We start from the raw sequence: 12,327 nt of genomic DNA, 5'->3' as shown, positions 1-12,327 counted from the left end.
AAAACAAGCTACAATCACACAAATGTATAGCTTGAAAAAATAAGGCGACATCCTTCTCCCTACCGCCCAGGTCAAGAAATAGAACTGTCGGTGACCCCGGAGGCCCCTCCCAGTACGGCATGCCATGGACGGCCCTCCCCCTCCCAAAGTCGCCGCTAGCCTTTTAAGTGATGACTTCCTCGTGCTGCTTTACAGTTTTATTCTTGAACTGTGCATCTCCATTCACTACAACTTAGACCACCATTTAAAAAACTTTAAGGTCTTTTAAGTCTGTCAAAGATCTTTCTTTCAAAGCTCCATAATAATGCTGGTGATGGAACTCACCACCATTATTCCTTGAAAGCTTCTGGCAGTGTTTTAGTCAGAATCTGGACATTTTTACTCAGTGGACATTTTTACTTGATTCCCAGAGTTCTTTAAGGAGTTTCTTTTTTTCTAGGGTTTCCTTTGCTCTTTTTTTCCTTTCTTGCTTTTTCTTCTCTGACTCTCGTTTTTCCTTGTATACAAGACTGTTTTCCCCATTGTAGAAAACATCCACTTTCTCTTGTAGGATTTTCCGAGCTAGCTTTCTGTTTTGATCAACTGATCGTGTCTGATGGCACTGTAAGAGATCATATTTTATAAAGTGAAAACCACAGTTTGTTCTGGACAGGACCTCAGAAGTCATTAAATTCAAACTAGTCACTTTACAGATGGGGACAGGCTAGAGAGGCAAAGCCACTTGTCAAGAATCCCGGCGAGCCAGTGGCAGAACGAAGGCCGTACCCTTTCCTGCCTCTGCCCAGCCTCGGCCCCGTCCCACACCCCAGCCGTACTGTGTGGCTTTCACAGTGATTGTTGATCACTGGGCGTGCTGTTCTGTTTAGAAGCAAGGACAGCCTTCAAATACTTAAAGTCCCAAAATAATCTTGAAAACATCAACCCATATGTCTAGCTTGTGGCCAGGGAACAAGCACTTGGTACACACCACATATAGACATCAAATTCTTTTTGGAAGAGGAAAAGGGCCTCTTCATTACTGTCAACCATAACATTCATCATGTAAAACATTCATCATGTAATACCTTAGTTATTACAGGCGAGTGCCTTGCAAAGCTTTGCTAAAAGAGAAATTCTTTGAATTTAGGGTGAAAGAACAGTATTAAAAGCAAATTTGGAGTAAGTTATGTAAAACAGGTTAAAAATTATTGCTCATGAATGACATTTTTTTCAAGGAGGAAAAGATAAGTGATTGAGGTTTTAATTGATATGCTTTTGGCTCAAAAACATGGCCTTGAAGAAAAGCTGTTAGCAACACAGACTTTGGGTTTGGTCTGGGTTGACCCCTGCAGCTGTATGACCTTGGGCAAGTTACTTACCCTCTGTCCCTGTGATGCCACGTCTGTACCATGATGAAGATAATGAATGTGGGCCTGTGAGGACTAAAAGTTAATGCGTGCAAAGTGGTTTAGACCAGTGCCAGCCACATAGTTACATGAGATATAAATATTTGCTATTAGTATTGGTGGAATATGAAAAACCTGCCTTTGCTCTCTCTTCTCTACTGTACCTCAAAGGCTTGTGGTGCCTTAGGGCCCTGGCCAAACAGAATGGACTGGCAGTTCCCTTGAGAGGCAGTGGGGCCACTACCAAACCAGGAAACAGGAGAAAGCACTTCAGCATTTCCTAGAGGTTCAGAATGTGTTGAAAGCTGGTGAGATTCTGATGAGAGACTGGTTTTCATATGAAGAAGGAAGACTCCTACAGGCAGCTATGCATAGCATTTTTCTTCTGAGGGCTGAAAATGGTTTGTAACATCACTCTCAGAAGGTTGGTGTCATTGACATTTACCAAAGAGGTGACAGAGGGACACGGAGGATGTGACCATCCTGACTAATGAGCCAGGTCACTAAGGGCTGAGACGGCTAGCAGACGACCCAGGCCGGCCTGCCGCTCAGGACTTGGAGCCCACGGCGGTGCTGCAGAGCTCTCTGCAGCCATCCTGCAGCCGAGTAGCTTTACAAGACCCGTGCTGCCTGCCAGCTTCAAGGATGGCAGCAATAGCCTGGCTCCCAAGGTCCTGGAAGGCAGCTTCTGAGGCTGTGCAGGAGGTTCCGCCCTGGGGAGGAATGGCTCAGGGCAGGGGTTGAGATCTGCAGTGCCCTCTATTGCCGGGGCCAGAATGAAAATAGGCTTCAGCTGACACCCGTTATCACTCAGCAGAAACCTACTGTGGCGGTGCAAGCCAGCCATCTAAAAGCGGGGCTCAGGACCTCTCCCCTAGCCGTCTTTCTTGCTCTACCTTGACGACGATGCCTGAGGGCATGTGCTTCAGCACCACGCAGTTGCTTGTTTTGTTTGTCGCTTGGCCACCCGGCCCATGTCCTTTCACAAACTGCTCTTCAAGCTCACTCTCCTCCAGGGAAGGCAGAGCAGGGCGGTCCTTCTTGCCTGCCATCTGGACCCGAGTGACTGCTCTTCCTGGGGATAACAATGTTGGCCTCTCCCAAAGCCGGAGTCCCCACGACACTGTGCGTATTCTGGTCAGTGGTGCAGGAAAGCGAAATAAACCCGAGGTACTCATAGAGAGGGGCTCTGCTTGTTCAGGACCTGAATTAGACAAAAAGATAGTCTTTCAGGAAGATGCATTTGCTTTTCAAGATTATCCTGCGGGTTCTAATTTTTTGTAAAGCGGTTCAAACGATGACCACCCATCTGTTACGGAGGGTATTTAGGAAACTGGTGCAGATTATTCAGCAGCAACACCTCTCTCCAGCCTCACCTGGTCTACCGTGTTCTCAGGGGTACGTGCCCCTGCCAGCTGAGAAACATTTTCTTATAACTGACCAAAAATATCTTCGGAGCACCCAGAGGTACTGTTTTCTTGGGAAGGAGAGGTTTTGAGCGTGAAATTCAAAGGAACAGGACTGCCACTTGATAAAGAAATGTTAATAGTACATCAAGCAAGATTTAGGGTCTGAGTCAAGTGACATTATTTAAACATTTGAGAATCTTTGAATCAAAATGTAAAGACAACAGTATGCAATAGTCTATTTTACAGCTGAGCTTAAGCAGTCTGACACAGTAAATATCACTATCAATCAATGTCATGATTGTTGTTTTGAATGTTTCCAGTTTCATGGATTTGAATAGGAACACCTGTTCCCTCAGATGCACTGCCAGTAACGTGATCCAACTGGTACTCATCGTTAGAACTCCCAAATCAACTCGTTTTTATTAAGATGCCTGCTAGGTTCAAAATACCATGCGTGCTATAGTGAGTGATACGATGTGGAAAAGCGCTAGACTCTGTCTTCATGAGGTTCAGTCCAGTCAGAGAGAGAAGATATTCAAAAAGAAAGCAGCATTTAATGATATGAGATTTAAATAACCGCTCAAGATGTAGCACAAGGCTGACCCGTCCTGGTTGACAAATGAATAGTACAGAGAGTAACAGCTACAAGGAGATGCTGAACCCCACAGGCCTCTGCTTTTGTCGAGGGGAGGAAGGCGGAAGGACCTGAAAGGTGTTAGCTCTTTTCAAAGATCCGCATATTCCCCACGCAAACGGGGCAAGCCACAAGCTGGGCCAGTTTCCTCATCTGGAAAACGGGTGAATGAGCAGTTCTCCGCCCATTCCACACAGGCTTAAAGATCAGAGAAAAAGTATTCCCGAGAGGGCTTTTGTTGATACCTCTGAGGGCATGAGGCTGGTTTTTAGCAAAATCCCTGTCACCCAGGTGGACTATGGGAACTAAGAATGTGCCACTTGCTTCATGCTTCCTGATCGAGGATTATGTAGGTACCAAAGACAGATGTGCTGCCCTTTTTAACTGCTTCCCATGAGGCTCTACATAGCTTCTTTTACCATTTGAAACCTTCAAAATTCTAGCTCATGGCAACTGGTCTCTAACATAGGCAGGAACTGGACGAAACCTAAGCCAACTTCCTAAGCCAAAAGTAACTTATCATCCACCAAATTACTTGGCCAGGTTTGCTCTCAGCTCATTTACCTGTCACCCGCTGTCTTCTGACTGCTAACATCTACTGAGCCCACACTGACAGCCTAGATCAGCACTGAGGAAGCCTAGTGCAGACACGTGCTTCCTTGGAAATACGTGCATTTTAAATCCAAGTGTCCAACCTTAGTGATCAGTGCAACTGATACCGAGACGATACTGGTCATCTTTAGAGTGATAATGCAGTCTTCTTCACTTCTATCGCTACAGAAAATAAGTATAACGAAATATAACTTTCAAGCCTTACGCCATGCTAGCTTTCAATTCTGTGACTGACATTACGGTCTGAACTCCTGTCTTTGTGAAAGTCTGACGTTCAGGATGATCTGTCAGTGCCGGTGGGTGTTGGTGAGGGGCTCCGTGGCTGCGAAGGGATACATTCTGAAAGAGAGTGCGCCAGTGAAAGCGGCGCTTTAACAACTAGCTTTGTTTATTGTGTGAAATATTTCAGAAGGATCCCCAGGAAAAGAAAAATGATAAACCCAGGTACTTTCTCGGAAATCTGTACAACAAAGAACCCACTCCCTATAAATGATTACGTGAATGAGACGAAGTCGATGTCCAAAATTCCCCTCCCCTTGTCTCTGCTTTCAACCCACAGAACGAAATTCCTGTGTGTACCAGATAGCATCTAGTCCCTGGATCAGATTCATTACAGCACAGGAGCCCAGCGCCCCTCTTGGGGTTTCTCTTCCGCTAGTGAGTAAATCTGACCAGGCAGGCCTGCACTGGGATACAATGCAGTGACAAAGAAAGGAAGCAAGTCTGAGACAAGGCGAAACTCCCAGACAAAGGGCGGGGCAGAGAGTGCTGTCCCCAGCTGCTTTGTCCCCAGCCTCTGTGTTTCAAATCTCTACCTTTCTGTCCTAGTTCAGGGCGGGGACACACACTGGAAGGGCTCCCACCCAACTGGAGTTCACGAAGGTCCCGGTGCTCAGTTACTGCTGCTCTGTTGAACAGCTCATTCCAACAGCCCATCGGATGATTCTCAACACTTGTAGTATCTCCTGGAGCTTTGGCTCTGTTCCAGCGCCTGCTCAAAATGACAAACACACCCATGGTTCCACTTCCCCAAAGCCCAGAGAAGAACACGGATTGGATTTCAGTTTTTGTGATACCCACAAAGCAACCCAAAGTCTTTGAGGAACAATAAAAGCAGCTCGGATTAGAGCTCGTTGGGACATTAAAAAAAGAGAAAAAGAAAAAGGGTAACAAGAAGTGCTAGTAAAGGCAAACCAGCAGTCCTGACAGCTCGCCCTGATTCCCTCTGCGAGTGTGCGCCAATCCACGGCTGGCTCTCCACCGACTTCCCCTTCCCACTTGGTCAAGTTAGGAGTAATAGATCTGGGGCCTTTATAAGACACAATGTTAATTTGTTCAATGAATACTTTCAACATCTACTATGTGCCAGGCATGGGCCTCATGGAGCCCAAGGAATCTGTAGCATAAAAGAGAAATTAAGACGTCCACAAATCTGATAACGCCAGCCTGGGAAGGACAACATGCTATAGAGCAGTGGTCCTCAAACTTTATTACGCCCCCAAATCACTGGAGTGCATGTTATTGGAATATGGAACTCGCATTCTATTAGGTGCCTCTCTTCCTGACCTGGATCCAGCCGGCATGCATTCCCTCTTCAGGCTTCCATAATCAACCCAGACCAAGACAGACACCCACTGTGGGGATGGCATGTCAGCTCTGGAACGTGGCCTGTGACAGGAGCAAACAATCCCGGATTCAAACGAGCTGCAGCGAGGTAAGGCTGTCTCACCAGCAGCTCCAGGGCTCTAGAGAGTGGGAAAGAGGATGCAACGCCTTTCCTTTGTGTCTCAAAGAAGAAAGGATATTTGAATCTGTTTTCAGGAAAGCATAGCATTTCAATCTCTGGACCCACCTTCTGGATGCCATTTGTCTAAAATTCACTGTTGAAGTATTTTTTTTTTTTTAGAAAGAGAGAGCACTAGTTTCTCTTAGCCACACCTTTCATGGTATATCAACCTTGAAGAAACGGCATTAACTAACTGAAGGAACAGATGTGGAGATTAAACAAAATGGGGTGCTTTAGGAAAGATACTTGTTAAAGCTTTCACCACTCAAACTTTCCCCTGGGGATCTCATTAAATAGGATACTGGTTCATTAGGTCTGGGGTGGGGCCTAAGATTCTGCATGTCTTACTGGCTCCCAGGTGAGGCTGTTGCTGCTGGTCCAGAGACCACACTTTAAATGTCACGGCTAAGGGCTTTGAGCGAGGGTGCTGCCTGTATCCTGGCTCTGAGGATCGTCCGACTGCTGGATGCGAGCCCCAGGATCATGATGGCAACGATGGACACGAAGAGGGTGTAAAGGAGAGTAATGGCTGGGAAAGGAAAACATTTAGAGGAAAGAATTAAATGAGTATTGATTTGAGTTAACAAGAAGGTGAAATGGTTACAAGGGGATTGAGAAACTGGGTCATCTGAAAAAAGAACAAAAAATGTTGCTTCTATAGCATTAATGTTCTAGAACACTGTTGGCCAACAGAAATATATACAAGTCACATGTGAAATTCTAAATTTTCTAGTAGTGACATTAAAAATAGTAAAAAGAAACTGATGAAATGAAGGTTAATATATTTTAATTAACCCAATATATCACAAATGTTATTATTTCTTTTTTTTTTTCAGTAAGGGAGATCAGCCCTGAGCTAACATCTGTGTCAGTCTTCCTCTATTTTGTATGTGGGATGCCACCACAGCATGGCTTGATGAGCGGTGAGTTGGTCCATGCCCAGGATCCAAACCTGTGAACTCCAGACCGCTGAAGCGGAGCACACAAACTTAACCACTATGCCACTGGGCCAGCCCCCGAAATATTATTATTTCAACATGTGATCAATATAAAAAAATTACTGAGTTTTTTTTCATAGGTAGTCCTCAACATTGGGGGTATATTCACACTTACAGCACACCAGTTTGGACTAGCCAAGTGCTCACCAGCCACACATGCCAGTGGCTACCGTACAAGATCTAGAATTTGACTACTCAGAGTGTGGTCCACAGAGCAGCAGCAAAGGCAGCAGCTGGGAGCGTGTGAGGAATGAGGAATCTTGGGCCCTAGCCCAGAGCTCCCCAGCGAGAACCCGCCTTTTACTAAGATCTTTAGGTGATTCAGAGGCACGTTCCCGAAGCTTGAGCAGCACTGTACTAGAACACAGGCATTAGCAGGTTCTCTGGCTGCTGGGACAGACACTTTTAAAAGTTGTTGTTTCTTACGTTTCTAATATTTAAGATTGAGACGAGAATTCAGGAGTGCTGATTACCTCCTTAGTCACAGTCTTTTTTCCCCCCTCCCCAATAAGGAGGGAAAATGACAGGTCACAAAACAATGACCTAATTAATGGTGAAGGACCAAACAGTGAGCTTGAACAGACTGACGTGCGAGGTGCAGCTTCAAAAAGACAACATGGGGCTGGCCCAGTGGTGCAGCGGTTAAGTGCACATGTTCTGCTGTGGTGGCCCGGGGTTCGCTGGTTGGGATCCCATGTGTGGACGTGGCACCACTTGGCAAACCATGCTGTGGCGGGCGTCCCACATATAAAGTAGAGGAAGATGGGCACGGATGTTAGCTCAGGCCCAGTCTTCCTCAGCAAAAAGAGGAGGATTGGCAGCAGATGTTAGCTCAGGGCTAATCTTTCTCAAAGAAAAAAAAAAGACAAAATGGCCAGCTGATGGCACTGAAGTAAAGAGAGAGGAGACTGATTTTTTGGAAACTGCTTAGTAATAATTCATGTTTCAAAAGTGTGTTTTGGTGCTCTCTGCAGAATGGGAATTAAAATAAAGCAGCCTACAGGGCCGGTTCTGTGGCCTAGTGGTTGAGTTTGGTGTGCTCCATTTTGGTGGCTCAAGTTCATTTCCTGGGTGGGGACCTCCACTACTCATCGGTGACCATGCTGCGGTGGTGACCCACATACAAAATAGAGGAAGACTGGCACAGATGTTAGCTCAGAGCAAATCTTCTTCAAGTGAAAAGAAGAAGATTGGCAATGGATGTTAGCTCAGGGTGAATCATCCTCAGCAAAAAAATAAAATAAGGGCTGGCCCCGTGGCCAAGTGGTTAAGTCTGTGCGCTGTGCTTCAGTGGCCTGGGGTTTCGCCAATTCGAATCTTGGGCGAGGACACGGCACCGCTCATCAAGCTATGCTGAGGTGGCATCCCACATGCCACAACTAGAAGGACCCACAACTAAAAATATACAACTATGTACTGGGGGGCTTTGGGGAGAAAAAGGAAAAAATAAAATCTTTAAAAAAAGTAAATAAATAAAGCAGCCTTTCTCTCCCTTTCATATGTGTCTCACCCTCCTGCTGTAGTTGCCTGCAATCCCAATGAGAGCGGGAACACCTCCCCAAATGGAGCTCCTAGGAACTGCGGCTCAGGCTTGAAACAGACCCTGTTCTCCCCTCGGCTTGGGGTTTTACAGGGAAGATAAAGCACCTTTCACCCACAGCAAGTGTTTTCAGAGAATTACTCCTCAAATGAGAACATCGTAATCGATTACGCAGGAAATGCAGAGCTGTTATCCTTGATTTTGGGGGACAAGAGGAAAGGAGATGACTCTGGGTCTGCTCAACATTTAATAGGCTTATGCTGCAGAGTTCAAGAGATGACTAATGAAGCCGATAAAGAGGCTTTCAAGTCATACAACACCAACATCCCGCTCAGGGTGTTTTAAACAGAAAACTTTGAATCCACAGAGAATTACAACTGTCCTATTTGTGTGCATCACTGTGATTTCCTTATATTTACAGCATCTAACAGGAACTTTATAATTTAACAACCACACTATTAAAACAAGAGAAACACAAAAAACAGCAATAACACTCTACCTTTTCTTCTAAAAGTCTCAAAGCCTCTATTACCGTTCATGATGCTTTGCATGTTCAGGACTTAAATGTTTTCAAAGCACTTTCAAATATATTATCGTATTTGATACAAATAAGGAAGAGATCCACTATGTGGATTATTTCAGGAAGACTTATCTTGGGAAAGCATTAGCAATTCCATTTTTTAAACTAAACTGATCTTTCTACAGCTTGTTGCTTTACCTTTCGTAACATCTCCAGATCTGTTCTTCCCCCAGCTCCTTAAAAAGTGTTAGCTCATTTTCCTCAACTTTCTCTTCTGGACGCTTCCTCTCATTTTTTTCTCCCTGAAAGGCCATACTGCTTTGTAGTCAGCGTGACCTGTGTCAATGTTTTGACTCCGTGATTTACTCACCGTGCCACTCTGGCCACGCTTCCTCGTCTGTAAAATGGAGGTAATACCACTGAGGGTGAGAAGAACACCGTACATGTCGCCACAAATGTAAATCACTTAGGAGCACTTCGGATCCTTCCATGACACAGCTGAAGAAACCTGGACAAACTCACCACATCAGTTGGGGTCTTACCCCATAAACCCAGTCTGCAAGCTGATCGTTTCATGGACTTTTTGTTTTAGAGCTCCGAGTGAAAAGGTATCTAGCATAGTGATCTGCAAACTACTTTACTCGGTATGGTCCCATTTAAGAAGTACTTGGAAGCCATGAAATTATCAAAGACATGCAGTTTGGTGAGGTCATAATTGTGGTCTTTGAAATCGGGTGCCACGGAGAAAATCATGATGCCAAGAATACAGCTTGACTTCCCAGCAGGTTCAAGTTGAAAGATAAAACCACGTTCATTGAAGCAAGTTCTACTTTAAACATAGAGATCTTTAGAAATTATCTAATATAGTAGGAAAAATCGTGAAGGACAAGAAAGATGAAAAAATTCATATTTAAGAGTATACTCAATCACTTCCACGTTTAATGGTTAAACTACAGATTTAAAGTTTTAGAGTTCTTCATTTTTTGCTGTGGAGAACTGGCCCCCCCAAATGACAAACTGTTTGGATATAAAAATCAATGACACAAAGGAACACCCTGGTTAATAGACACAAAAGGCTTCACGCCATTAGCAGCCATTATTACTGAATAGCCTGATCTTATCCCAATTAATGTGAAAGATCTCCACTCAAAAGCTGTCAATTTGAAGCTTTCAAAGCAAAAGAGAAATACTGGAGCAATTTGATGTTATAGTAAAATCATATTGTAATCATATCCTTGCAAGGCCATGAAATAGTGGTGTAGGCTTGCATACAAGCAGTGCAAAATCTCCAGTATGGGGCAGGGGAGGTTTAGATTAGATGAACAGTTACTTAATACATATTTATACATACTTATAAAGCTTCTCTGTAGTCCAATTAGGCAAAGACAATTTCCACACTCTGAAATTTTTTTTTGAGGAAGATGAGCAGTGAGCTAACATCTGCCAATGCTTTTTTTTTTTTTCTTGCTGAGGAAGACTGGCCCTGAGCTAACATCCGTGCCCATCTTCCTCTACTTTATATGTGGGACGCCTACCACAGTATGGCTTGCCAAGCAGTGCCATGTCCGAACCCGGGATGTGAACCCATGAACCCTGGGCCACCGCAGAATGTGCGAACTTAACTGCTGTACCACTGGGCTGGCCCTGAAATTTTTTTTGCTGAGGAAGATTGTTGCTGAGCTAACATCTGTGCCAGTCTTCCTCTATTTTGTATGTGGGATGCTGCCACAGCATGGCTTGATGAGTCGTGTGTAGGTCGGCGCCTGGGGAGCCAAACCTGCAAACCCCAGGGTGTTGAAGTGGAGTGTGTGAACTTCACCATCTCACCACAGGGCTGGTAGATTTTTTAAAATGAAGACCCTACCAAAGAGCTTAACCTAAGGTAAGAAATATGGTGTGAGCAACCTCACCAAGATATCTCACCACATCAGCTGGTTAACAAGACAACTTGGTTAATCAGAATACTAGCTCCTGGAAATGTTAGCTTATTAAGATATTAATAGATTTTTAAAAATTACTTAAAATCACAATGACCAAAAAAAAAACAAAATCCAAAACAGAAGCAAACACGCTCAAACTGAACATAGTCCATCTGATTTTGTAGCCAAAAAGCAATGACCTCCTGCCTCTTGCATGGTTAGGAACTAATCTCTAGTACTTGATTTGGGGGTTAACATTTTTCTTGTAAGGAAACACACCTGTCTTTGCCTGGAGCTGTCTCAGGAATACCTGCTCCTCAATTCTTCTGTGAGTGCAAGATTCTACAGTGTCTCAAATAATGGATTTTGAGACCAACTGAAATTAGTGATAAAATTGTGCGTTTTTAAAAATTTTTTTGGTGGACTTGAAACATGGTCACTGAAAACAGAGCCATGTGATTAAAAATAATTTGATTTTGGTTAGGTATCCCATGAGCATAGTACTGACGGATGGATTAACACAATGTGGGGGGCGATCAACCTATTTAAGCTTGAGATCTTCCATGCATGGATGGGGTTTTGGAAAGAGATGGGTTCTTCACTGCTGCGACATGACTGTTGAGTATTCTTAGGAGGTTCAGATGAGACGGAATGCATCCTGGCAGGCTTGTCATTCCAAGGGCAGATACAGCTCCTTCAGGCACATCTAAGTAACAGGGCCGGTGACACTGTGGGCTCAGGACACTCGGAGGGAAATCGAAGAGCTGGAAGGACCCTTAAAGGTTAGCTAGTCTGAAGACTGCGCACTGAACAGGGCGTCTGAGTTGGGCTGGGGGCCCCCAGGGAGGGACGCGGGTCCTCGGCGGTCCCTCGGAAAGCCTGGCAAGAGCAATGCTGACACCTGCCACGTGCAGCCGAAAACAGCCCTGCTACGCGCTAAGAGCTCCACGGGCTCTGCGGACAGCAAAGGGGGCTCGTCCGGCTCGTCGGCGGGCCTCAGAGGAACTGTCATCTCCGGGGCGGCGGGCCCCCCGCCAGTCCTTGAAGAGCCCCAGGGCCGAGCCCCAGGGCCGACCCACAGCAGCCGAAGGTAAACCAGGGGCAGGGAAGACTTAGCTCAGGTCCCTGGGCGGCTGCACCGCAGCGCCAGCGGGGCCGCAGGTCAACTGGCTGCGCGACTCAGGGTCGCGAGCCGAGAACCAGGCCTCTCTCCAGAGCCCTTGACAGTCGCGGGCAACCGTGTGGGTCCCTGGCTCCTCCGTAGACCCTTACCTGGTTTCGGGACTGACCTCCGGTCCCCAAAGTTCGGGGGAAACCGGAACCGCCGCAGCAGCGGGTTCGCAATCGCGCTGCCGGGTTTGCGCACGCGCCCTACTCCTGCCGCGGCTTCCCTCACGTGCCCGAGGCTCATTCTGACCAAGTGCGCATGCGTGAAGCTGAGGCTCCTTTCCCGCGTGGCAGCCGTAGGTTCCCAGAGAGCCAATCAGATGAGAGCATTTAACAGCAGCCCCGCCCCCTCCCGTT

The 12,327-nt window shown here is 45.9% G+C and overlaps 1 protein-coding gene across 12 annotated transcripts; it reads right to left on the bottom strand.

Moving 5' to 3' along the window:
• Nucleotides 1-182: 182 nt before the first annotated feature.
• Nucleotides 183-12,231, bottom strand: MTRFR (mitochondrial translation release factor in rescue). 12 transcript variants are annotated; one of them, XM_070220399.1, is made up of 6 exons: nt 12,076-12,201; nt 6,175-6,355; nt 5,607-5,708; nt 4,856-5,031; nt 2,282-2,589; nt 183-601 (listed from the first exon to the last, which is right to left on the bottom strand). In XM_070220399.1, the coding sequence occupies exons 3-6, from the start codon at nt 5,687-5,689 to the stop codon at nt 383-385; spliced, it is 786 nt and encodes a 261-aa protein (XP_070076500.1). In that variant the 5' UTR covers nt 5,690-5,708; nt 6,175-6,355; nt 12,076-12,201; the 3' UTR covers nt 183-382. The 12 variants fall into 12 exon arrangements, with proteins under 12 accessions (XP_070076500.1, XP_070076507.1, XP_070076502.1 ...); XM_070220406.1 differs by lacking the exons at nt 5,607-5,708; nt 6,175-6,355 and adding an exon at nt 4,246-4,379 and having other exon boundaries at nt 12,076-12,227; XM_070220401.1 differs by lacking the exons at nt 5,607-5,708; nt 6,175-6,355 and adding an exon at nt 9,255-9,392.
• Nucleotides 12,232-12,327: the final 96 nt, after the last annotated feature.

The sequence above is a fragment of the Equus caballus genome, chromosome 8, assembly GCF_041296265.1.
Source record: "Equus caballus isolate H_3958 breed thoroughbred chromosome 8, TB-T2T, whole genome shotgun sequence".
Taxonomy (NCBI): Eukaryota; Metazoa; Chordata; class Mammalia; order Perissodactyla; family Equidae; genus Equus; species Equus caballus.
Note: the sequence above shows the minus strand (reverse complement) of the source record. Positions and strands in the feature narration are given on the sequence as shown.

Excerpts from the sequence above, each read along its gene's own strand:
- MTRFR (XM_070220399.1), bottom strand. The coding sequence starts at position 5,689 with ATGCCATCCCCACAGTGGGTGTCTGTCTTGGTCTGGGTTGATTATGGA. Across the intron at positions 2,590-4,855 it reads CCCTGAACTAGGACAGAAAG|GTCCTGAACAAGCAGAGCCC; the intron begins GTAGAGATTTGA and ends TGTCTAATTCAG. Across the intron at positions 602-2,281 it reads CCTCAGGCATCGTCGTCAAG|TGCCATCAGACACGATCAGT; the intron begins GTAGAGCAAGAA and ends GATCTCTTACAG.